At 45.7% G+C, this 26,129-nt stretch overlaps 1 protein-coding gene across 2 annotated transcripts in view; it reads left to right on the top strand.

The window, feature by feature from the left end:
- Positions 1 to 26,129, top strand: part of PCSK6 (proprotein convertase subtilisin/kexin type 6) — a 167,875-nt gene that overhangs the window by 118,720 nt on the left and 23,026 nt on the right. For both annotated transcript variants that reach the window (XM_074354218.1, XM_074354219.1), the window contains exons 12-13: positions 4,884 to 5,072; positions 7,779 to 7,915. In XM_074354218.1, coding sequence (XP_074210319.1) covers positions 4,884 to 5,072; positions 7,779 to 7,915 — 326 coding nt within the window. The remainder of the gene's footprint in view (positions 1 to 4,883; positions 5,073 to 7,778; positions 7,916 to 26,129) is intronic.

The raw sequence follows: 26,129 nt of genomic DNA on the forward strand, positions 1-26,129 counted from the left end.
AAACGTGAATGAATACGAGTAAGAAGGTGCACAGAATTTGTCTGCCTCAGACTCTTGTAACCATCCTGTCAAGAACGGTCACCCAGGAGGAACATAGGTCTAAGAAATGACCCAGAACCTTCTTGCTGTCCCCACACAGATGACTCTGAGCCATCCCGCAGATCTGGTTTCTTTCCTACAGTTTAGTTTAAGTAGTCTGTCCTGCTTAACCCCTCTCCACTCCAGTCATGACTTTTAGAAGGTTGGTGAAAGGGTTTCCTGGTTGACCTTCCTAGTTGACCCTTTCAGGTTGACCTTCCTGGCTGACCCTCCATGGTCATGGTCCTCAGCTCTGCAGCAACCTGTTCTCCCGCAGAGGGATGCCAAAGACAACAGAGAGAAGGATGCTGCCGCCTTCTGGTTCTGGGGTGCCTCCTACTCCACACAACCTCAGAATCATCTGTTGAGGAACTGAGCCCCACCCGCTCTGGCACCAGCCCCACAGCTTGAAAAGGTGGCATTGCCCTGGAAATGTTCTGTGCTGGGGTGCAGGGCTGGCCTTGAGGCTGAGCTGGGGAGAGGTCTTAGGGTAGAGGTGAGAAATACAGGCTGACCTCAGAGATGTGATGGATTTGATTCCAGACCACTGCAGTAAAGCAAGTCACACTAATATTTTGGTTTCCCAGTGCATATAAAAGTTACGTTTCCAATATACTGCATTCTGTTAAGTGTGCAACAGTATTATGTCTAAAAAGACAATGCCTACTTTAATTAAAAGATACTTTATTGCTAAACAAGGCTCACCATCACCTGAGCCTTCAGCAAGTCATAATCTTTTTGCAACAGTAACATCAGAGATCACTGATCACAGATCTCCAGAACATATAATACTGAAAACTTGGACATATTGTGAGAATGACCAAAACGTAACACAGAGACACGAAGTCAGCTTTTGGAAAAATGGTGCCTATGGACTTGCTTGACACCAGGTCACCACCAACCTTCACTTTGTACAAAACGTCATAAAGCAAAGTGCAACAGAAGGAATTCTGCCTGTCCTGACGTGTAGTAGCTTTCCAGCCGGAGCAGAAAGACACATGGGTAAGTAGAGAGATCCTGCCTGGGGCCCAGCTGCTCCTGTGTTTCCCTGCACCTTGCTTTCCTTGAAAACATTTCTACCTTTGATTCTGAACATCACTCCAGTGTCCTGAGAGTCTAAGCACCATGATTTGGTGAGTGCCTTGCATTTGGTAGATTGGGAACTTGTTTCTACGTATCTACAAGAAATTGGACGGCATCATGTACTAGAGAAGACTGGATGGAGGTACTGGGAAGTGATCGTCAAGGCTGCAGGCTGGTAACCCTCCACCCCTCGGGAAAAGGGACCTGCTGGGGGACTTTGGAGCCACTGCTTAGGATGAAAGAACATCTGAGTGTCAGTAATCACATCCAAAATGTGGCTCTACAGGCAATGACAAGTCTCTGTCCCCAGAGGTCTTTCCCAGACAGGAAAAGTACAGCTTGACTGTCACTGGGTCTGGAGGTAGGTCCTTTTAACTCCTCGGGCTCCTGTAGGGTCTTCAGAAGATGGCTTTGTGGACACAGACAGCAGTTCCAGAATTTAATCACAGAGGAGCATTTTCGGTCATTGTGGGAACTTTTGAGATTTCTCTAGATCAGTTTTCGTAATTCAAGTCCAGCTTACCTGTGTTTGTGTGTTTCTGTGCACTGTTTAACATAAAACCTGCAGGCAGGGTGGCTCCTGTAGTCAGACCAGCCAAGCTCTCTGACCTCAGAGGGCCTCACAGCTGGAGTCCCTTAGCAGGAGTGAAAACCGCTGAACGTGAGACCCTCTAGTGATCTCCTTGAGTATTTAACACTCCCTGAGACCCGAGATGTGTTTTCCTCTCAATGCTGACACCAGGGCTGGGCCCAGGGAGGCGGCCTGTGAGGCGGGGTCCAGCTGGGTGGCTATTTTTCCTCTCCTGTCCCTGTTCTCTGAAATCCTGCACCTCGCTGTTAGAATTAAGGTCTCCTCGCTGGGATTCCAGGTCTCTTTCTGGAACAGAGTGGCGGCTCCCTACCCCAACTGACAGATGGTTAGGGGGTGAGGGGACAGGGGCAGATTTTAAAACTTTGTTGTGACTGTTGTTTGTTTCACCCCGTCTTGCTGTTGAGCCCAGGAAAGCGTGGGGGTGATTTAGTGAGTCTTCACACGGAGGAGTCCCCTCCCCCCAAACACTCCCGCTTTGCCCTCTCAGTGCTGGGGGGCCAGGGAATAATTTACCTGGCGGTACGCGTGTGTGTGCCCGGTGGGGCTGGAACCCTCCAGAACTCTCCAGAGCTTTCTGTTCTGCTCTGCATCTGTCTCAGCGGGGCAGGGGGCTGCTGACGGGTAAACACAGGCCGTAAACCTTGGGAGAAGGCAGTGAAAGCAGTCAGCATCTCTAAATCAATTTATGATGTATGCAAATCATGTTTTCAAATATTTAGAGAGTCTCCGGGGAATTGCATCACTGTTTCTAACTGTTTGGATTGTTTTTTTTATGACTCAGGCCCAGTAGAACCCAGCCATGTAATTCCTGAGAGACACTGAGCCCACACTTTGAGCCTCCTCTCCCCAGAGGGAAGTTGGGCATAATGGGAAAAACCCCCCGGGCCAGGTGGGAGGAATTGTTACTGTGCTGCTGGGCGGAGGGTGGGTGGGCCTGTCTTCAGTATACACATCACCAGGGCAGCTGTGGGGGGTACAGAGTCTGTGGGTGGCCCGGCCCTGACTCTGGTGAGCACCTGGTGCAGGCTTGTCTGCTTCATCTGGGGGGATGTGAGAACGTTCTGGTGGAACTGACTCTTGAATAACCGGGGCTCGGTGCTGGTCCTCAGATTCCACCCCCAAGTGGTGGAACTTCCCTGAGTTTGAAAAGAGAACCGTCATTCATTCCTGTCCCAGGGCAGGAGGAGGGGTGCCCAGTCTTCAAGCAGGAGGGTCCAGAGCAGACCATCTCCTGACCATCCTCCAAGACTCTGGTCCAGTCACCATGGCCTCCACTCGTGCATTCAGCACGAGAGACCAGTTCTGAGCCCAGGTCCCCTGTCCATCTCCTCTTTCCCGGCTGCTTGACCACAGGTGTGGGTCCACACAAGATCTTTGCGGGATAGGCTGGCACAGAGGTGGACGCAGGGGGACTCTGGAGCCTCAGAGCCCAGCTCTGCCTCTCGATAGCTGTGTGACCTGGGGCACGGTCCTTGACCTCTCTCTGGATTGAATGGGTCAGTCCTTGTAGATTCTCAGACCAGTGGCTGGCGCCTGGCATGTGGTCACCTCTGGAAATGTTTACTGTTGTTAATACACAGCATCAAGACTTAGATTTTCCAGGCCAATCTTTGAAACAAAGTAGTGGGGTTATCAAGCTTTGCAGACTCCAGGCAGGTAGGAAGATGAGCTGGCCAAAGGCTATTTAAGACAAGCCCCCTCCAGGGCACCAAGAGGGCAGATCCCTGGGTGTGTTAGTTGAGTCTGCACCGGAAGACGTTCTTTGCTTTGTTTTGTTTTTTTAATTGAAGTATAGTCAGTTACAATGTGTCAATGTCTGGTGTGTAGTATCAGGTTTCAGTCATACATACACATACATATATCCCTTTTCATATTCTTTTTCATTAGAGGTTACTACAAGATATTGAATAGAGTTCCCTGTGTTACACAGAAGAAATTTGTTTTTTAATCCATTTTTATATATAGTAGTTAATATTTGCAAATCTCAAAACTCCTGATTTATCCCTTCCCACCCCCTTTTCCCTTTTTCTCCTGGTAAACATTAAGGTTGTTTTCTATGTCTGTGAGTCTGTTTCTGTTTTGTAAATAAATTCATTTGTATCTTTTATACACACACACACACACACACACATACATACATTTTATGGAAGTATAGTCAGTTTACAATGTTACATCAATTTTTGGTGTACAGCGTAATGCTTCAGTCATACATGAACATACATATATTTGTTTTCATATTCTTTTTCACCATAAATTACTATAAGATATTGGATATAGTTCCCTGTGCTATATAGTATGAACTTGTTGTTTATCTATTTTATACATATTTTTTACATTTTACATTTTTATACGTATCTATTACATACATATGCATTTACTTAATATCTGCGAATCTCGAGCTCCCATTTTATCCCTTCCCATCCCATTCCCCCTCTCATAACCATAAGTTTGTTTTCTATGTCTGAGTCTGTTTCTGTTTTGTAAATGAGTTCATTTGTCTTTTTTTTAGATTCCACATGTAAGTGATATCATACGGTATTTGTCTTTCTCTTTCTGGCTGACTTCACTTATAATGACAATCTCCAGGCCCATCCCTGATGCTGCGAATGGCATTATTTCATTCTTTTTTATGGCTGAGTAGTATTTCATTGTCCCCTTGTTGAAGTTTCAAAAGGTCCCTTTTTCCTATTGTCACTTTTACTTCCTTTTATTGCAGGACAAGAACTAGGCCTTCTGACCCCCAACCCCCCAACCACTGATGCACACATAAGGCTCTTCCCTCTCCTCTCTGCTCACTGATTTTTCATTTCTTTCTTTTTTCTGGCTGAGTAGTGTTCCATTGTATATGTATACCACAACTTCTTCATCCAGTCATCTGTCTATGGGCACTTAGGTTGTTTCCATGTCTTGGCTATTCAGAAGACATTTTTAAAGTCTCTCTCAGCAAATTTCAGAATGATGAACGTCTCTGGGCAGATGTGTCTGAGAGTGAGACATCAAGGGGCTACAGTGTCCCTGGGGGTCCCCAGCACACAGAGGCCATAGCAAGGAAGGCCTGGGTCCATCCATCGGCCTTGTGTGCGACTTTGTGCTTCAGGCGCCAAGTCCTTAACCCTCCCTCTCCTCCCAGGAGCATCCCTGTGGTGCAGACGCTGCGGACCACAGCCCTGACAACCGCCTGTGCTGACCACTCAGACCAGCGCGTGAGCTACCTAGAGCACGTGGTGGCCCGCGTCTCCATCTCCCACCCACGCCGAGGGGACCTGCAGATCCACCTGATTTCTCCCTCGGGGACCAAGTCTCAACTTTTGGCAAAAAGGTAAGGCCAGGCTGGCCTGGAAGGCTGGGGCAGGAGCCGGGCTCACCTCGGAGTCCCAGGGCCCCACCAGGCACCTGGCATGTGGGCGGGGGTTCCACCAGCAGCTTCCTCTTGGAGACACTCACCTGTAGACCCCACAGACCTGAAACCTGCCCTTTAAAGATGTGTTGGAACACTTTAGATTTTGGATAGTAAGTGACTCTGAGGGAGTGGGGAGCTGGGTCCTCCTCACCCCTGCCCAGTCCCCCAGCAGCCTGATCTGTCTGTAGCCGGCAGTAGGGGCAGCAGGCTATGGGCACAGCCCCGGGCGTGTCCTCAGTGCGCTGGAACCACCTTGAGACCAGACCCGGGCGGCTTCACTGGTTCCCAGCACTCAGCCCCTACCGGGCTCCCCCGTCACCACTCAAGAGTGACCAGGGGCTTCTCTCTCCCCCTGGAGGCAGGTCCAGGCCCCCCTCTGGTTTGCACGTGGAAGACCAGCACGGGCATCGGCTCTTGAGGTTGCCGGCTGGCAAGCTGCGGCTTTGTGCTGCTTTGCAACCGAGTTGTTATTGTTGGTGTTATTGTCAGGCCTTTTGGAGTATTCACTTGAAAAGCCCAAATTTCTAGTGTTTCTTGAGTAATTGGAAGCTCTTCAATACCAGGCCCATGTTCCCCATGCAAACATGAGCCCAGAGCCAGCAGGTGGGCAAGTCTGCTTCCATGTGCCCCAGGCCTGGTCCTGGCACCACACCGCGGCCAGGCGTGGGGTCCGCTTCTCCCAGCTCTTGTGAAGTCACCTTGCTGGACCCCCGTTCACTCTACATCTGAGTGGGGATCCCTGAATCCCAGGCGGGAGCTGGGTGCAGACCCCAGATGGTGGCCTGCGTTGACTGCGAGCTGTGCTGAGACTTAGGGCTGGGGGGGTGGTGACCTGGGCAAGCAAGCGGGGACTCTGGGGCCTCGAGACTTGAGCTGACACCCCAGCTCCTTTACCTCCCAGCTGGGCACCTGGGAGCCGGCGCTGCCCCTCAACTCTGGAAATGTCACGTGAGTCCTCAGTCACAACTGGGAATATTACAAGTCCTGGCTGTGGATGCAGATACGGGCGCTGCCCTTCCTGTCCTGTTACACCACCCACCTGCCCAGCAGGAACCTTCTGGCACCCCAGCTCTGATTTCTTCCCTTCCTATCTTCCCTCTTTCTGCTCAGGCCCAGGGTTTGAGCCCCTGGGTAGGAGAAGGCGGGTCCTCCCGGGTTCCTCTCATTCATGGCTACCCAGCCTTTAGGTCAGGAGCCATCAAGCCTTTGAGAGCTGCCTTGAGGCCACTTGGCCGTCAGTCCTCTGAGTCTTGGAATTTTTTTTCCCAAGGCAGATTGCATGACTATGTAAGAGTGTGTGTTTTAGGATTCAATCCCTTCTCCACCTTTTGGCCAAGAGCTAGTGTCGGGACTAATGCCTTCTGCTTTATTTCACATCTTGCTGAATTCAGCAGCTGTTTCAGGTGCCTGGGGTTTCTTCCACGAAGAGTAAGTTGACATCGTTAAGCCCGTCAGCCCTTGAAAAACAGTGGGTCTTTGTTCCACTGCCAGTGCGTTGCAGGCCGTTTGGCATCCTGTGTGAAAACCAGCTTTGACCTTTGCCATTTCCCCTCCCCTCACATTCTCCCTGCAAAGCATGTCCCCTCGATAAACATTTTTGTTCAGTGGAGGCTCAGAGAACCCCCAACTGGGAATTGAATCTTACATCACACAAAACATACATATCTGAATTTCTGATGGACAGTAAAGCACCCTTACATTAAAAAATTGTCACTCTGAAATAGAGATGGAAAATTAAACTGTGAAGGGAGAGTAAAGTGAAGAACCTGAAATTGTTTCTTCAAAGGAGAAGGGACTGCAGGGCCCTGGGTGCTGGAAGATAGAGGATGCCCAGGAGTCCTCTCTGTTTCTTCTTGAATCAGGCATGAGAAAGTGGTCCAGGGCTGGAGGTCCAGTGGGACGGACCTTATTCAGTCTGGAAGGACAGAGGGAGGCTCGTGCAACTGCTGGGGAAAGCTGGCGGTTCGGGGGTGGGGTGCAGCTGGTCCTTGGCCCGCCACACTCGCCCAGAGTTGCCTCACCATCCTATTTCCCAGTTGCAGCAGTGGGAACTGCTAAGCCCTGGAGATTAGGGGACGACATCTTTCCCACAAGTTTGAGTAGCTGTTCATTTTTTGTTTGTATCTTCTGGAGGACATCCACAAGACTCGCTCCGGACAGATGTGAAAGTTTCTTTCATTCCACAAACAAGAATTTTTTTTAAGTTGAAATATAGTCAGTTTATAATGTGTCAATTTCTGATGTACCAGAATAGTGATTCAGTCATACCTATACATACATATATTCCTTTTCATGTTCTTTTCCATTATAGGCTATTACAAGGTATCAAATATAGTTCCCTGTGCTACAGTGAGAACTTGTTGTTTGTCTATTTTATATATAGTAGTTAGTATCTGCAAATCCCGAACTCCCAATTTATCCTTTCCCACCCACTTTCCCCACTGGTGGTCAGTTTGTTCTCTATGTTTGTGAGTCTGCACAAACCAGCATTTTAGGGAGACCTCCTTCCTGACGCTCTTGGGGCTTCAGGGGAAGAGTCATGGGGTCCAGACCACCCAGGCTGGTCACCACACCCACCCCTCCTCTCGGGACCTGCGTGTTCTGACCCCACATCTCCAATTGCAGATTGCTGGATCATTCCAATGAAGGGTTTACAAACTGGGAGTTCATGAGCGTGCACTGCTGGGGAGAAAAGGCTGAGGGGGAGTGGACCTTGGAAATCCAAGACATGCCGTCCCAAGTCCGCAACCCAGAAAAACAAGGTCAGTGGCTCTTGGGCATGTCCCCCAACTTGTGTGTTTCAACCCTTTTGTTAACGCCAGGCTTTTATTCAACTCCAGTGCCTTGATGATTCTGGGTTGTTGTTTTTTCAAAGATGAAAATTTTACGTTATATGAATTTCTCCATTCTAATCGTTTTTAAGTGTACAATTCAGTGGCTTTTAGTACGTTCGCAGTGTTGTGCAACCATCACCACTCTCTAGTTTCAGAACTTTTTCATCACTCCAAAAGTAAACCCCAATCCTCATTAAATAGTCACCCCCATTCTCCATCCCCTCCCAGCCCCTAGTAACTCCCAATCTGTTTCCTGTTTCTGGACTTGCCTCTTCTGGGCATTTCGTATAAATGGAGTCATGTAATATGTGACCCTTTGTGACTGGCTTTTTTCAATGAGCATAATGTCTTCAAGGTTCATCCATATTGTAGAGTGTGTCTGAACTTTATCCCTTTATACGATGACATACCATCCTGCTGTATCAATCAGTTGATGGACAGCTGGGTTGTTTCAACTTAATAGCTTTTATAAACATTCACGTGTAAGTTTTGTATGGACATATGTTTTCAGTTCTCTTAGGTCTATATCTTGGAGTGGAATTGCTGGGTCATATGGTAATTCTCTGTTTAACTTTCTGAGGAACTGTCAGGCTGTTTTTCACAGTGGCTAGATCATTTTATATTCCTACCAGCACTTTTGGAGAATTTTAATTTCTCTACCAGCAGTTACCCTCACCGGCACTTTTTTTAAACTACAGCCATCCTAGAGGATGTGAGTGGTACCTCATTGTGGTTTTGATTTGCTTTTCCCTGATGATTAGTGATGTTGAACATATTCTGAGCTTGTTGACCATTTTATGTCTTCTTTAAAGAAATGTCTATTCAAATCTTTTGTTCCCTTTTAAATGAGTTTGTTTTTTCTTTTATTGTTGAGTTATTAGAGTTCTTTAAAATATTCTGGATACTAGAATCTTAACAGAGACTATGATTTGCAAATTTTTTCTCCCATTCTGTGGGTTGTTCTTTCACTTCATTGGTAATGTCCTTTGATGCATGAAAGTTTTTAACTTTGATGAAATTCAGTTTATTTTTTCTAGTTTCGCTTCACAGTTTAGCGTCATATTTAAGAAACCCTTGCCTAATCCAAGGTCACGAAGATTGAAACCTATGTTTTCTTTGAAGAATTTTATTGTTTTGGCTCTCATGTTTAGGACTTGGATCCATTTTTGAATTAATTTTTGTAGACAGCGTAAGGTAAGAGTCCAGTTTCATTCTCTGCATGTGTCTGTCCAGTTGTCCTCACACCATCTGTAGAAAAGACTGTTCTTCCCCCAGTGAATGGTTGTGACATCCTTGTGTAAAACCAGTTGGCCATGGATGTGCAAGCTTGTTTCTGGACTCTCAGCTCTTTCATTGGCCTATAGGTCTGTCCCTACGCCAGGATCACATTGTTTTGTTTACTGTAGCTTTGCAGTAAGTTTTGAAATCAGGGACGTGAGTCCTCCAACTTTTTCACTTTCAGGATTATTTTGGCTATTCTGGGGCCCTTGCAATTCCATTTGAATTACAGAATCAGGTTGCCAATCTCTGCCAAAAAGGTAGTCGGGACTTTGAGAGAGATTTTGCTGAATCTGTGGGTCAGTTTGGGGCTGTTGCCATCTTAACATTATTAAGTTTTCCCATCTGTGAACACAGATGTCTTTCCATTTATTTAGGGTTGGTTCTTTCAGCAGCATTTTGTAGTTTTCAGTCTACTTCCTTGCTTCAGTTTGTTCCTCAGCATTTTATTCTTTTTTTGATGCTTTGGCAAATGGAGGGGCTGTTACATTTTTGCTTTCAGGTTGCTTACTTCTCTGGTCATGTTTGCTCCCTTTCCTGGCTCTTTTAGTGAATAATCATCTAGTTAACCAATCTGTGCTGAATGCCTGCTCTGAGCCAGGCCTAGGTGACAAGGCCCAGTAGGAAAGAAAGGTAGACTTGCTGCTACGTCCTGCCCTGTGGCCACCATAGTGAGCTGTGGGACCCCTGGTGACGTCCAGGACTGGGCTCCTGTCTTGCTTGTCTGTGGAGGCATTTTTCCTGAGGCCTTCTTTCTCTGATCTCTTGTCCCTGCTTCTCTGTGCAGATCTGCGTCTTGATTGCTCCCTCGGCCCAGGTTCTTTTTTGATTTTCTGTAAAATACAGCTTCAGGGATTTTATTTAACTGGAGGGAATAGAAGAACATTGACTTGTTTTATGCAAAAATTGACTTGAGATAATCAGGCCAGCTACAAGGTTCCCCTGCCCCCCTCCCCAAATCACTTTCTTTCTGCCTTTAAAATAATCACTATGATGAAATATGTGACTGTCACAAATTCTGAAAATCAAAAAATTCAAAATTTTAAATCACTTGAAACGGACATCTCGTAAAAGTAGAAGCTCTTAAATGTATCTTCCAAAAGTCCCAGCATGTACTGGCCTCCTATTACGGTCAAGGGCCGACTGCTCACGCCGGCTGCCTTCTCCAGGGGCACAGGTCAGAGTACCCATGCCAGCCCTCACTGCCTGGGGGCCACTGCAGGCAGCAGAGCATGTGGAGGGAGGCTGGCAGCATGGCCGTGCATCCACATGGTGTGGTCCACTTGTCTGTTTGAAGCTGAGGGGGATCGTGCATACCATCCTGAGCCTAGCAGGTGTCCCGTTTCTAAGAATTTTGTGAGTCCAGGTTCCTCTCTGGACCTCAGTGTCCTAGGCTGTGATAAGGAGCTGAGCAGGATGCTCTCTGAGACCTGATTGAGGACATGCCTCTCTCTGCGGTGGTGGCGCATGCGATGCGTCCACATCCTGGGAGGGACTTTGCTGGCCCGAGGTTCCTCCTCCCCTCTCTCCAGCCCACACAGTTCCCGCTCCTCTTAAGACCCAGTTCAGGACAGCCTCCTCCTGCAGGGCCGGGGTGTGTGGGGAGCCAGGCAGGCGCCTAGGGGATCCCCGGGTCCACTAGTCTAGGGCTTCTCCTGGGGGCTTGGTGGCCCAGACCAGGTAGCAGCCATGAAGTGTCCTCAGTAGCCAGTTCCCAAAGCAGAGTCAAGAGGATTCGCTGACAGATCAGATGTGGGTGATGAGAGAAGAGAGTGGACACCTTGGACTCCAGAAGTTTTGTTCTGTGCAGCAAAAGAACAGGGTTGCTGTCCCCTAGGTCTGGAACATTGCAGGTGGAGCAGGTGCTGGATGGGTGATCAGGAGCTCGTTTTTGAAGATGACTCTGACAAATCCAGGTAGAGCCAGGTACCTGGAGGTTAAGGGAGGTCTGAGCTAGAAATGCACATGTTAAGTGCTGTCACTAGGGGAGGGTAGAGCTCAGTGGTAGAGCGTGTGCTTAGCAAGCACGAGGTCCTGGGTTCAATCCCCAGCACCTCCATTAAAAATAAATAAATATATAAACCTAATTACCTCCCCTTGCCAAAAAAATAACAACAGCAAAAATATTTTCTCTATCAGTTTGTTAAGTCTTGAAAATTGACAATAAACCGAGCCCTCATTTGTTGCATTTATTAATTTCCACGTGTAAATGCTCCCACCAGACTGATTTCTAGGTACCAAGGTGACCTCACTGGAAGCAGAAATTGGGAGGAGGCGCACAGTGGCCACCAGTAGAGAGTATTTCCCTTGTATGGTCAGAATAGATGTAAATGACCCGAAGTGCAGAAAAATGACAAAGTAGAGTCAAATAATAAGGAAGCAATGATTTCTGAATATTTGTTACCTTGGTTCTCAATATAATTGGTTTCATTATAATTTTATATATTTCAGTTTTAAATAATGGCCCTGTTAAAAACCAGCTCACAAAGTGCTCGAAAATGTTAACAGTCGGCACTGTTAGGTCAATGGGAGCCGGCCCCGGTGCACCACTGCCTGTTGGGAATGGTGAGGTGGAGGACTTTCTTTTGGAATGAATTTACTTTAAAGGGGATGCATTCAGTTATGACCGAGTGCACTGCCTGCCACACTCCAACTCCTCTTTATCCCAGTAGCCAGCTCCCTCTGAGTAGAGCCGTGGTCTCTCTGCAGGGGCCAGACATCACAATCAGGAGCTCTCATTTCATTGGTTTATTTCTTTCCAAAACCCACTCGGAGGAGTAAGGGTCTAATTGCCATTGATTTAACTATTTATTTAATAAATCAAGCTTTTTTTTTTTAACTAAATGTTGCTACTCAGTAAACAGTCATCATTCAAGTTCTCAATATGCCAAAAAGTCATTTTTTTCAAGGGAGATCATTGAAACAGCATTTGGTGTAAAAAATTCCAACACAAGGACAGACACCTTCTTTATCTTTTAATACCTCAGCTCCCATGGTTAGCTGATCGCAAATGGAGTGTTATACTGGACTGTAGCCTTAATATATAAAGAATCACTAAGAAATTTTTACAAATCACTAAGAAATGTGCAAAGCATCCCTCTAGAAAAATAGACAGGAGGAGGAGGGTATAGCTTAGTGGTAGAGCATATGCTTAGCATGCATGAGGTCCTGGGTTCTGTCCCCAGTACCTCCACTGAAACACACACACACACACAAAATAGGCAAAGAGCTTCCAAAGGCAATTTATAAAGGAAAACTACAAAGAAGCAGTCAACAATAGACGTTTCATCTTTTCAATTATGGAAGAAAATATAAATGAAATTACAATAGCAAACCAACAAGCAGAAGCCTCAGGGATTCCCAAACAATAACCAGAATGTGCATGGATTTCTGCACGTGAGGCCACAGGGCAATGAAGAGCATGCATGTGGAGGGAACGGGTCCTGGGTCCCAATACCAGCTCCACCAGTTCCTGCCTAGGAGGCCTCATGAGTCATAGTAATTCCCTCATAGGTGTGTTTGGAGCACCTGATGGAAGTGAACATTTCTAGCACAATCTGGCACATGACAGATTGTCATGGAAGCTCAGGTCCCCTTTCCCCCTCTTCCCACAAGTGTAGGTTCTAACCGCAGCCTCTAGGAACTGGTCCATTTGCCCTCCAGGAAAGTTCCAGCCCAGAGGTAACAGGTAGAGACCTGCCTCGGTGCCTTTGAAGAAAACTGAAAGGGCTGTGATTCTGGAGAAGCCAGGAATTTGGAAACACCAGAATCGAGGGCAGGTGAGACGAGGGCGAGCTGGACCACTCTCCAGTCAACAGGCAGGAGCAGAAAACTCTTCTGTCTTGAGCTCAGCAAGTCCATCTCTATGCTTTCTTTTTATTAAGCATTTTTTTTTCTCAAACAAAAGAAACATTTACTCACCTATAGCTTGGGTTTTGGAACTACTGTGAGGAGCTCATCCTCCATGAGCTACATTGGATTTTTTTTGTTTTTTTGAGATATAATCAGTTACAGTGTGTCAGTTTCTGGTGTACAGCACAATGTCCCAGTCATGCATGTATATACATATATTCATTTTCATATTATTTTGCATTAAAGGTTATTACAAGATATTGAACATAGTTCCCTGTGCTATACAGAAGAAATTTGCGTTTTTTAAATCTATTTTTATATACAGTGGTTAACATTTGCAAATCTCAAACTCCCAAATTTATCCCTTCCCACCCCCTTTCCCCCGGTAACCGTAAGATTGTTGACTATGCGTTGGCTTTTGAGTGGATTTTATGTGCTCGCGGGTGCGTCCCTGGGGTCAGAGCCGTTTATGAAGCTCCCACACATCTCAGCTTTCTTTGGAGCCCTGCCCAGCATACCTGACTCCACCAGCTGGCTCCCATGGAATCCCATCTTTGGTTTTCTCCTTCCCATAAACCTGAAAGTTGAACAGAGCAGGATCAAAGAGGTGCAGGCAGAATTTTTGTGTGTTAACCAAAACTTACAGAGTGAGCTGTAGGGGCACAGATAAGGCGTGAGGATCAGACCTGAACCACAATCAGGTCAACTTGACTGGGAGGAGAGAGTGTCTGTGAGAAGGTGGGTGCTGAGGGGAAGACCAGGCTGCCGCAGATGCTCAGGTCGGGGCATGGGAATCAGGGCTGGGGACTCTGTTTTGGGTGTCTACAGGTGCGGTCTGAATTCCAGCTGGGCCACTTGCTAGCCTGGTCCTGGAACCTCTCTCAGCCTCCTGTCCTGCCCAAGTGTGATGGGAATGGCAGTATATACCTCGCAGGCCAGGGGGAGGCTCACAGGTAGAAGGTTTGACATGAACAGATGCCTCAGGGGGAGGTTGAAGATTTTAGGATTAGGATCTGAAACATCTAAAGCCCCAACTGTTGCCAGTGATTAAGTTCTTGTCTCATGACAGAAAGAATTCAGAGTTTGAGACATGAAGATTAAGAAAGTAAAGTGGGGATTTATCAAGAGATGCATAGCACACTCTCAAGGGAAGAGTGGGGAGGCTCAGGTGAGCAGCTGCCTTGAGTTTCTTTGACAAGTTGGTTACTTAGGGTGTAAAATGAATGGGTGGAATATTCATTGGGAAGGGAGGGGTTTGGGGTCGTATTCCCTGATTTCCAACCAAGCTCCACCTTCCTGAAGGGAGGAGGGATTTTTGTCCTTATTTAGTCTGGATAGAAAGTGTCACAGCATCAGTGCATGCTGGGTACTTCTAATCTGCAAGGCTAATTTTATTGTAATGAGGGCATAATGAGCAAAAGATTACATTCAGACACTGGAGATTCCTGCCTTTTCCCACTTTTCTTTGTCGACCTCCAGGCCACTTGTCACCTCAAAATTTGTGACTACTTATTAGCCCAGAAGTTCCTGTTTTTCTCTGCCTGCCCAGGGACCCCTGTTGTTTACATGATGTATGGTTTCCTACATTTGGCTCCATGACCCCCTTTTTTGTCCAGTTCCTGCCATTTGGCCTGTGTCCCCTTTCTCTGCTCATATCTGGCTGCCTGCCTGCTCTGACACAACAACTCTTGGAATTACCTTCCTCAGCACTCATCATGTGTTTCTCTTCTGTGTCACGTTCTGAGTTCTGCCTGGTCCTGTTCGGTGGTGACCTTCACAGCTGTTGTGCTCACTTGTGTCGACCGAAATAAAATGCACAGTGTTGAGAGTTGTTTCATTCGGTGGACTTTCTGAGGACTAGAGGCTGGGAGGCAGCCTCTCAGAGCTCTCTAAGAGACTTCTCCAAAGTGGCAAGGTAGAAGCCATGATATGTAAGTTTTTGCAACAAAGATCAGGTAGTCAGAACATCAAAAGGTTACTGTTAGAGAAAACTAGACATGCCAAGTTAAGGAATTTAGTGCTTTCTTTGTACAGGAAGGTGAAAAGGTCTGGGCTCATTGAAATCATTCCTTTGAGACGCACCTGGCTGTCTCGGGCCAGTGTCCTGTTCTTCCACCTCCTGAGGCCCCTCAGGGGGCACCATTGGGGGTGGCAGTAGCAGCTGATGACTTGATGGCCACAACATCCTTTGTTTATTGACATGGCTGGCAGTATTCTTTGTTCACACCTGAATGGAAGGGAGGGGACTAGAGACAGCCCAGGGAAGTACATTCCTTTCAAGACTTCACTCATACTAGTTCACGCATCCTACATTGAACTGTGTACCCTAATGATGGTTTGCTCTGTAAATCTCACACCGCACCAGCTCTGTGCCCCAAGGGTGGCTTTTCTCTCCACTCCCAGGGGAGACATGAAATCCAGCCTCCCCTCCATGTCGCTCATGTTCCCCGGGATTGCACCTCCTAGGAAAGCCTCAGCCCCTTATTCTCCAGAGAACCTGGCTTAAAGCACATGTTCTAGGGAGACTGAATATGAGCTTCAGTGTCCCTGTGAGCTGCTGGAGAGGGACGGGCCATCGCGGGGACCCCACTGCGACCTGGCCCAGCGTGACACTGTGCTGGCCGTGCCTTCAGAGCTGCAGGATGAGGTCCCCTCTCCTTGGCACTCAGTACCTGGGACGTGGCTCACGGGTGCTTGTCAGGTGATGCAATAAACAGATATTCACCCAGCCTAAATTGGGAGCTCATATCATTTGAATCAACTCTGTGTTCAGCTGTGCACGCTCAATAAAACGTTTAATCTTCGCTTAAAAGGGGAAGGAATTAGTCTCTCCTGGGTGACTATTTTGTTTCCCTTTTTCATCATAAAAAGTTCCACAGTTTCTTGATTTCCGCTCAGTAGCTCTTTTGTGTGTTTCTTGCTCCCTAAGAGCGTAGCTGTTGTCAGTTTCTTGCTAGTTTTATTGACCAAGGGTGAACTGACATCTGTTTTGAGCTCATCTTCCTTCCCAGAGCAAGAATTGCAGCTTTGCCATCTGTGTTGGGTGGCTCCGTCTATCTGGCTAGAGAGAAAGTCGGGTTTCAAGCACATGGCTTCTGTGCTGGCTTTCAAGTTTGTCACTAAGCTCTCATGCTGGAAAGTGTGATTGTAGAGAATCACTCCCTCTTCCCGGGAATCAGAGCCGAAGAGCTCCGTGAGGTTTCCAGTCGCCCTACGCATGGTTGTCCAGAGGGTCATGTTTAACCCCATTTGCTTTGAAAGGTGCACCTCAATGTCTGCGGTGCTAGCACCGGTCAGCATTCTGGCAACCAAATCCCACCCTCACCCAAATACATAAGTGCTTTTAATTTTTGAACATTTGACTTTACTATTTTCAGAAACACATCATGTTCAAAACTATGTCTCTATTTCTATTTGGTCTTTTTTTTTCCTTGACATTTTACAGAGTTCTAACCATGCTGCGGACATAACTTTGTGTTTCTTTTTGTTACTTGCATATCAAACACTTTTTGATGTCATTATATATATCCTTTGTAAGCAGCATTTTATATATTTTTATAGTGCTTCACCAAGTAGAAAAACCGTAATTTATTTAAGCATCCCTATATTGTTGGATATGTGGATTGTTTTCTGGGGTTTTTGCTATTATAAATAGACAGCTTAGGGCAGGAAGCTTTCTCAAAAATTGAAAATTATTTCCTTGAGATGGTTCACCAGAAGTAGAATGACTGGGACAGAGAACAGGTGGAAACCACAAATATAATCTAGTCTTGATACATGTTACCAGTTTGCTTTTCAGAATAGTTGAAGCAACGTACGCCCTCCTCGGGCACAGGTAGGTATGCTCAATTGCCAGTTTTAGAGGCGATGAAGGGTATCTTCCCTTAATTTGCATTGTGATCATTACTAATGAGGGTGAATACTTCAAAATGTTTATGTACAAAGTGTGTGTGGGTTTTTTTTTAAGAAGCAGGATTTTATTATTATTATTATTTGTTGTTGTTGTTGTTGGGAGGTTTCATTCTATTTTTATTCCGTTTGTTTATGATTTGATTTTCTTCATCATCTATCTGATTTTTTTTTTTTAGCGTAAAGTAAATATTTTTCCTAAATAGCTAGCAAAGTACCCAAAAACATAGACAAAACCGAAATGTTAAACGATGTTGTGGACTTCCGTGTCTGGCAACAAGAACAAAATAGCTAGAATACACAAAACAAGTTGTTAAAAATCAGCCCAGCCGTCCGGATAGGGTCCGTAAAAGTGAATCAACAAATTGCTCCATTTAGAAGACAAAGATTGTCATGTTGGATTTTTTTTTTTTACATGTGTTTACTGTTGTGCCAGGTATATTTCATTTTCCCACTGGGCCCACTCTCCACTCTCCTCTGTCCCCTCTGCCCTGAGACTGGCTTGTCCACAGACTCTGCCTCTGGCTTATGATTGAGTTCAGCCAAGGGGAAACTCCAGCGGGAGCTCGGAAGCAGGAGGAGATATTTATTTATGAGCTGTTTATCCCTCCAGCATCCCTCAGGGTCCCAGCCCCTTCTCCGCCCTTCCATAGATTATAGCACATCTCCGGGTTTAACACCCCTTCTGTTCCTGGCCCCAGGGAACCCCACTGTCCCCTCTGGCTTTGTTTCGCTTTGCTCACACCTTTGTAAATAGTCTCTTTATTAAAGCCTCATTGGATTATCCCAGCTTAATTATGCTGTCTGCTTCCTGCTGGGACTGACTGGTATAACTATATATGTAAGAACGATGTCTAAATTATAAGAAAACTGCAAAGTTACAAATAAAGTGGATGGGGAAAGATACACCGAGCAAATACTAACCAAAAGAAAGCTGATGTAGTTATATTAACAGACAAACAGAAATGCGACGGTGAAAAGCATTACTGAGACTAAAGAGGGTCACTACGTCCTGATAAAAGAGTCTGTTCAATTTTAAGATGGCCTCGAAATATATAAAGCAAAAACTTGTTAAAGCTACAAAGAGAAAAGAGACACTCATATACAAGGTGGGAGAGTCAGCATACCTCAAATGTATTTGATAGATAAAACAGCAAGAATCAGTGGGAAGAGGAGGGAGGGTATAGCTTAGGGGTAGAGCGCATGCTTAGCATGCACGAGGTCCTGGGTTCAATCCCCAGTCCCTCCATTAAATAAATAAATACATACATACATACATACATACATACTTAATTGCCTCCCTCCCAAAAAAATAAAAATAAATCTGTAGGAAGAGAAGATTTGAACATCACAACTGACAATTTAGGTCCAACCAATGCGCCTATTGGAACATGACACCCAGAATACACTAGCCTTTCAAGCACAGATGGATTATTTATGAAAATTGGCCACATAGTCGGCCATTTGGCAAGCTGCGGGGTATTTCCAAGGATGGGTAGTACATAAATGCTGTTCTCTGACATTACACTTAAGAAATCAAAATTTCAAAGATAACTAGAAAAATCCCATGCATTCGATAGCTGAAGAACCCTTCTGAATTACTTATGTGTCAAATGAAAAAAATCATAATTTAAAATAGGAAATCAGTGGAACTGGATGGTAATAAAAATGGAACTGGATGATAATAAAAGTACTGCATAGCCAGACAAGTGGAACGCAGGTAGTGTAGTGGTGAGAGCGAAGTGTCTGGCCCCAGCGTCAGGTCCCACAGGGTAAGGGTTCAGTCCCACAAGACCGTATCCCCGACACGCACGCACCCTCTTCAGGTCCCAGTTGTAAGCCTGGGTTATCACCCGTGCCTGAAGGTCTCAAGATCCCTCTCCTTGGGTGCCGTTAATTTACAGCGGCAACTGGAACCCAGGGAAATACTCACGTTTATCTGTGTATTAAAGGACACAGATGAACAGCTAGATGAGGAGACAGAAGGGGCGAGGTCTGGAAGGGTCCCACGCACAGGAGCTTCTGTCCTTGTGGAGTTGGGGTGCATCCCCCTCCTGGGTTGACGTGTTCACCCCCTAGAAGCTCCCTCAACCCCACATTATTAGGATTTTATGGAGTCTTCCTCGTGCAGACAGGGCCAATGACTAACTCCATTTTTAGCCCCCTCCCCTCTCTGGAGAAGTAGGGAGCGGGGCTGAAAATCCCAAGCTTCGAATCATGGTTTGGTCTTCTGGTGACCAGCCCTGTCCAGGAGCCCCCTTCCCCCAGAGTCATCTCTTCAGAACAAAAGTTGCTCCTGGTACTTTTATCACTTAGGAATTTACAAAGGATTTAGGAGCCCTGAACCAGGAATGATGTGGTAGAGACCAGCATATAACTCCCCTATCTCATCGGTACCCTCAGGGAAGATAAAGTGTTTCAGCTATGAGGTAAGAAGAGGATGCTACATTTTAAAAAGGAGTAGTGGGAGAACCAGAGAAATGCCTTGAGAACTTTAAACATGAGGCAAAAGTTAGACAGTCCATAGCGAGGCTGGGAGACCTGGGAGTGGATTGGGAGAGGAGACGGGAAATACTGACCCCGTGAGAAATGGTGTTAGGAGAGAATTGGGAACACAGGGAGGACGTGCAGTGGGGTGGGATGAAGTAAGAGAAAGGATTCCCCGATGTCCTGGATGTGAAGGTGCTGGATGGCATCTAACACTCAGAAACTAGGTCACCGCAGATGAGCATCACTGTAACCGAGGTGGCCGCCCGCTCCCCGCGTGGGAGGAGGCTGGGTCCAGGTGAGGCTGGGTGCGGTGGAGAGCACTGCTGTCTTTGTTCTAAACCGTGCAGTGGTGTTTGTCTCTTTCAACGATTGATTTCTTACCGTGAAAAAGAAAAGGTAAAAGATGATAATTCCAGTTGTCTAATGCTACAAGTGATTGTTCTTTACCAAATGAGTATTTGTTTCTACACTTCACCCCCAAGAAATATTGGAGCTCAGGATTTGTAGATCTTTCTTCTGGCGCTGAAAATACCATCTTTAAAGGATTTTATGGCCACAAGATAAAGGGGAAGGTTCTCCCATCTGCCCAGTTGTATATCTGGCTCTGGAGGTGTGCGTGTGCCTCTGTGTGTACAGGGCATATCCATCCTTCCTTTTCCTTGCCAGGCCACTTCCTGAATTCTCCTTATCTTCCCCCCTTTTGCTTTTTGTAATGTGGACTTAAAGTGCATTTATAACCATGTGTTAAATGTATTGAGTCAAAGCTGATATTTCTGTGTGTGTGTGTCTAATATTTGATATAATGGCTGTATTGAAATATAATTCATATCCCATCAAATTCACCCTCTAAAAGTATCCTTGCATATTTTTATACACAGAGGGAGGTGAGCCTTTTTATTCCTTCCACTCAAACCGCCGCGTTAAACTTTGTGAACTCAGGTTCCCCAGACCTCAGGAGGGAAAAAAACCTCCCCTGGAGTGTTAGGCTGTAACAGATTTCTTGATTTTCTGAGGCCTCTCTTTCTTTTCTGTGTTTCGACTAAAGAATTTCTCACTGCATGTTTTAAAGTGGGGATTGGGAGAGAATTAATAAATCCTTTAATTTTTTTATGGAGGGGGAGGCAATTCTGTTTATTTATTTACTTATTTATTATTTTTTTAATGGAGGTACTGAGGATTGAACCCAGGACCTTGTGCATGCTAAGCACACACTCTACCACTGAGCTGTACCCTCCCCTAATAAATCCTTTATTGTTGATAACTTCTCTTCTGGCCAAAGAAAACCCAGGAATTCAAAAGTAGTAATTCCGAGTCCTTAGTCTAACAAAACCTTTCCCCATGTCTATTTGGTTTGTCTCTGATTGTGAATTTCCCTCTCAAGGATTTTTAAGACTTAATTCCAAATGCTGGGGAGAGAAGAGCTTTATTACCTTGGTCCTTTCCTGTTGGCAGATTCAACCTGAGCCTGCCCTTAAGTCTCGTTCTGTCTTCGAATAGGAGTAATCCTGTTTGTTCATTACGAATTCAATTCTTCGAGGAGAAATGCCGCACAGAGATAATGAATGAGGATAAAACCGTTTATTGGCAGCCTCAGAGGGCATTAGCAGCGGATTAGCCTCTGTCTCTCACAATCACAGTTGCCTGGGCTGTGCTTGTGACATTTCTTCTTTGGTCTTGGGAATCCGATGGAGAGAAAGCCAAAGCATTTGGATTTGGGCGTCTTTTAAGACCTCTTCCTGGAAATTAAGGAATTAATGGTGCTAGTTGGGTTTTGGTAAGGGTAAACTGGACCAGGCATGCCGACTCTCTTGACTAATAAACAGCACACGCTCGTTAAATGCTTTGTCCAAAGCAGACCCACATCCTAAAGTCCCCTCACCTCCCGTTGGCAGTTCTGTTGAGCGTGGACTGGTCTCTGGTCTGGTGTCTCCATGAATGTGTTCTTCTTCCTTGGTTCATCCACACTCACATGTCTCATCTCCCCAAAGCGAGGGCAGACTCTGGGCATGGTGGGCATGGGGGACTCAGGGGACCTGATCTCAGCTGGGGCTGGATACTCTGGGTGGTGGCTTACCATGAGGAAAGGATGACACTGAAGACTAGAGCTCAGAGCTGCACATGCCTGTGTGTCTCTGCCTTCGTCTGTGATGCCAAGTCACTGAGATCTGACCCCTCTGACTCACTCCAGCTGGTTCTGCACCAGTGGACGGGATCGGGGTGCGGCGAGGAACTGTAGACCAGGTGCAGTTCTTCCAAGGGAACTTAGTGGCGTGTCCCAGGTGCTCTGTGGTCTCACCTGGTTGTTTTTTTGTTTTTTTAAAATTTTTTTTCTGGAAGTGTAATTGATTTACAGTGTTAGTTTCAGGTGTACAGCAAAGTGATTCAGTAATACATGCACATACATATGTATTTTGTTTTCAGATTCTTTTCTATTATATGTTATTACCAGAAATTGAATAGCTATATAACAAGTTTCTACTGTACAGCACAGGGAACTATATTCAATATTTTGTAATAGCCTATAATGAAAAAGAGTATGAAAAGGAATATATGTAAATATACGTATAACTAAAACATTGTGCTATACAGAAATTGACACAACATTGTAAACTGACTATACTTCAATTAAAACCCCCCCCCCAAAAAAAAAAGAAATTGAATATCACCTGACTGTTTTTGAATCGAGCTACATGAGATGCTAAACCCCATGGAGAGGTCATTTGACTTCTTAACATTATGTGTCAAGGGCCTTAACAATGTCTTACTCTCTTTGGGGAACCTACCTGGAGAGAGCAGTTCAGATAGAGCAAGGGAGATTCCTGGCAAGTTCGTGCATGAAAGCAAAAAGGAAAAGGAAACTGGAATGCATGTCCTAGTACAACCCTGTCCTGAGAGACTGGCTACATAAATGCTTATATTCATGTGGTAAAATATCTTGCTGTCAAAAAAATTATAATTCTGGGGAGGATATAGCTCATGGTAGAGCGCGTGCTTAGCAAGCATGACGTCTTGGGTTCGATCCCCAGTACTTCCATTAAAATAAATAAATAAGACAAATAAACCTAATTAACCCCAACCATAAAAAAAAAAAAAAACCTTAAACAGAGAATTGCACTTCAAATTATATCATCCAGTGTAATACTTATTTTCATGTCTTACAAAGGCAGAAAAGACAGAAGGCAGGAAAAACAGACTCCTTTGGTACAAGTAAATGAGCATGTTGGAGGGGAGGGTATAGCTTAGTGGTAGAGTGCATGCCTAGATGCACAATCTGGTTCAATCCTCAGTACTGCCATTAGAATAAATAAAATTTTTTAAAAGCCTAATTACCCCCCCCCCAAAAAATAAAATAGATAAAAAGTTTTAAAAAGCATGTTCACCTTTAAGTAAAAGAAAAAGGAAGGAAATGTCTCCAAAATCCCTGCTGTCTAAACCTTCCCCTCAGGTCAGGTTTTCCACTTAGAACCTTCTAGGAGAGGGGAGGGCTCCTTCTGGGGCCGCCTCTACCTGCCTGCTCCCTTTTCTGTGCCCCTAACTCACCAGCACAGCGCCTGGTCCCTCCTAGACTCTCCTGAATATCTCTTGCCAATGAAGAAAAGGACCAGAAGTTTAAACCAAGTGTGAGCAAAACACCTTCTTGTTCACTTGTGTTTAATGCAGACATGGCCAAGGTGCACTTTTCTGCGTCTTTGAAGAAGCCTCATCACTTGCTCCCAGCAAATATTTCTGGTACATTTCTGAGTTTCTAAATTGCTACAATTTTATCACATCAGAAAGCTGTCAAGCTCTTAATCATCAGAAAAGATGCTCAGCATCTCATGTCAGGAAGAGAAGTGCAAGGTGAATGCCTCTGAGGTAACAGATCATCCATCCAAGGCTGTAGGGAGGTGGGCGTGTTGATGTGTTGCTTTGTAGGGCTGTGAAGCGATCTCACCCCGTGGAGGACAATTTGGCGATGTCTATCAAAATAACAAATCACGTTCTTTTTGACAAGGAGTATAGACTACAGATGTGCTTACATATGAAATGATCCGCTCACTAGATTTAAAATGCCCTATGTAGCAGCTCCTATATGACAGGCACTGTTCTAAGTGTCCTACCAGCATTAAAGCCATTTAATTTGCCAAGCAACTCTATGAGGTTGATGACATTGCTGTTATTACTATCCTTGCTTTACAGACTAGGAAACTGAAAAACAGGTTAAGTCACGTGCCCAAGGCCACACAGCTCATCGGTGGCAGAGCCAGGAGTCAAACCAGACCATGCAGCTCCAGGGTCCTTGCTCTGCCAACCTCAACAGGTTCCTCCAAATGGGAACAGGGTTAGAGCCCTGTTTGTAATTGAACACCTTTGGAAACAACCTAAATGCTGGTCAGGATGGGGAGTGTGAAGTCAATGATGCCACACCTCTCTGATGCAGGGGTGGAAAGATCACCAAGATGCATCTTGGTGGGAGGAGCAAGGGGCAGAAGGTGTTACCAGGTGTGTTGATAAAGAGGGTGGGGCAGAGTGCGTGTGCAGTTTGCTCGGATAAGAATAAATACCTCTGGAAGGATGCACGAGACATGGGCAACCAGGATGCCCATGAGGAGGGTGGCAGTGGCCAGAGAATGGGGTCTTTTGTACTCTCAGATTTTGAGCCATTCATAATTGTTATTTATTTGGAAATGTAAATCAAAACCCTGAGTACCACAGCTTTTCCCTGTTTTTCTCCTTGACGGATAAGCACGTTGTTTATAGATTTTAAATTCAACTTAATCTTAAAAATTCACTTATATGAAGGGTAATCTATGCTATGGTTTATTTAAAAAATCAAAACAGGGGAGGGTAGAGCTCTGTAGAGTGTGTGCTTCACATGCACGAGTTCAATCCCCAGTACCTCCTCTAAAAATAAATAAATAAAAACCTAATTACCTCTCCCCAAAAAATAAATTAAAAAAATTTTAAGTGTGAAATTGTAAAAAACAAAAACAAAAACGAAAAAAAACCTCAAAACAATTTTTTAAAGGGGAGGGTAAAACTCAGTGGTAGAGCACATGCTTAGCATGCATGAGGTCCTGGGTTCAATCCCCAGTACCTCCATTTAAAAAAAAAAAAAAAAACCTAAAAATTTCAAACAATATAAATGAAATCCTTCTTCCATTCCTGAACCCCAGCCTCCCCTCCCAGCCCCGTCCTGCCAGACAGCTCCGACTGCTGGTTTCTTGGATTTTTTTTTTTTTTTACTTTTCAGTTTTTTTGAGATATCATGGACACACAGCACTGGTAAGAGTAGGGTCCGCAGCATGATGACTTACGTATATTGTGAAATGATCACCGCAACCAGTTTCGTTAACGTCCATGATCTCATATAGGCACACGCACAAAAAGAAAAAAAAGACAAAACGGGTTTTCCCCTTGTGATGAGAACTCTTAGATCTGCTCTCTTGGTTTCTCGGAATTCTCTCTCCTTACCTTCACTCAGGGTGCGTGTTGATCCTGGGCTGGGAGCAGCCCTTCTTGTTTGTCCTACCAAAACTGTATCTGAAAATAAGCATCTAATTTTAGTGACTTGGCCTTCGGTGGGTGTTTTTGGAGACCTCGTAGAGGGCTGAACGAAATCCCAACTCAAATTACAGAGCGCAGAGCCCTTGTTCCCTGGTGTGTCATCACTATGTCCCACCGTAATCACAGTTCATCACTCAGCAGTTAAAATGCCCAGATCCCTTTGTGGTTTTGAAGTGTAGCTTCAGTTTGATCCTGAGGAGCTGAGGACGGATGAGGGTGCTAGCCAGGCACTGTGTTTTCTGCACCCGTGTGAAGTCCTTCTTGTGTCATGAACTGAGCAGCCCAGGCTTGGACCGCGTTAGGGGAACAGCCACGGCGGGGCTGAGGGAACCAGGCCTTTTGGAAGACCGTGCTCTGGGAGGTTTTTTTCGAGCCAAAGGACCTACATCCTTCAATCCTGGCCGAGCCAGGAGAGGCCCAGGCGATACAGGGCCTGATCTGGGGGCTTTGGGGGCTGCAGGCTTTCAGGACCTGGGACCTTAGTTGGGGGAGAGGGTACAGCTCAGTGGTAGCGTGTTTAGCATGCACGGGGGCCGGGTTCAATCCCCAGTACCTCCATTAAAAAAAAAACCAAAACTCTAATTATCTCCCCCTACAAAAAAAAAAGAGAATTGTAGTCAAATGCTGTTTAGAGCAGCATCGGAGTTGGCCAGATAAGCTGCCAGCCTGTCCTGCCTTGTCCTCCACGCACCCACCTGGGATGGGGTGGCTCAAAACCCCGGGCTTGTGGGGTATAGGGACAAGCAGAACCTCCCCCTGTTTCTGTACTAGGATTTAGGGAGCCTGAGATACTCCTGGAATTGGAACGAAAGACAAAGTTATATGGTAGAGCTGCTCACATTGCAAAAAAATGGTCTATAGACAGAGAGCTAAAGACAGACGGTGTTCCATTTAGCAGAGTGCAGTGGTGTGAGCAGAAGTGACATTAAAATCCAAACAAATAGCAAGGAATCAGAGTCACCATTCCCGCTGCCTACAGCAGCCTGATAACAGAAAGTGCAGAGGATGTGAAGCTGTGGAGATAAGTCCCATGCTCCGGGCCGAGGGTTCTCCCGGTGGCTCACAG

Source organism: Camelus bactrianus, chromosome 27 (assembly GCF_048773025.1).
Source record: "Camelus bactrianus isolate YW-2024 breed Bactrian camel chromosome 27, ASM4877302v1, whole genome shotgun sequence".
Taxonomy (NCBI): Eukaryota; Metazoa; Chordata; class Mammalia; order Artiodactyla; family Camelidae; genus Camelus; species Camelus bactrianus.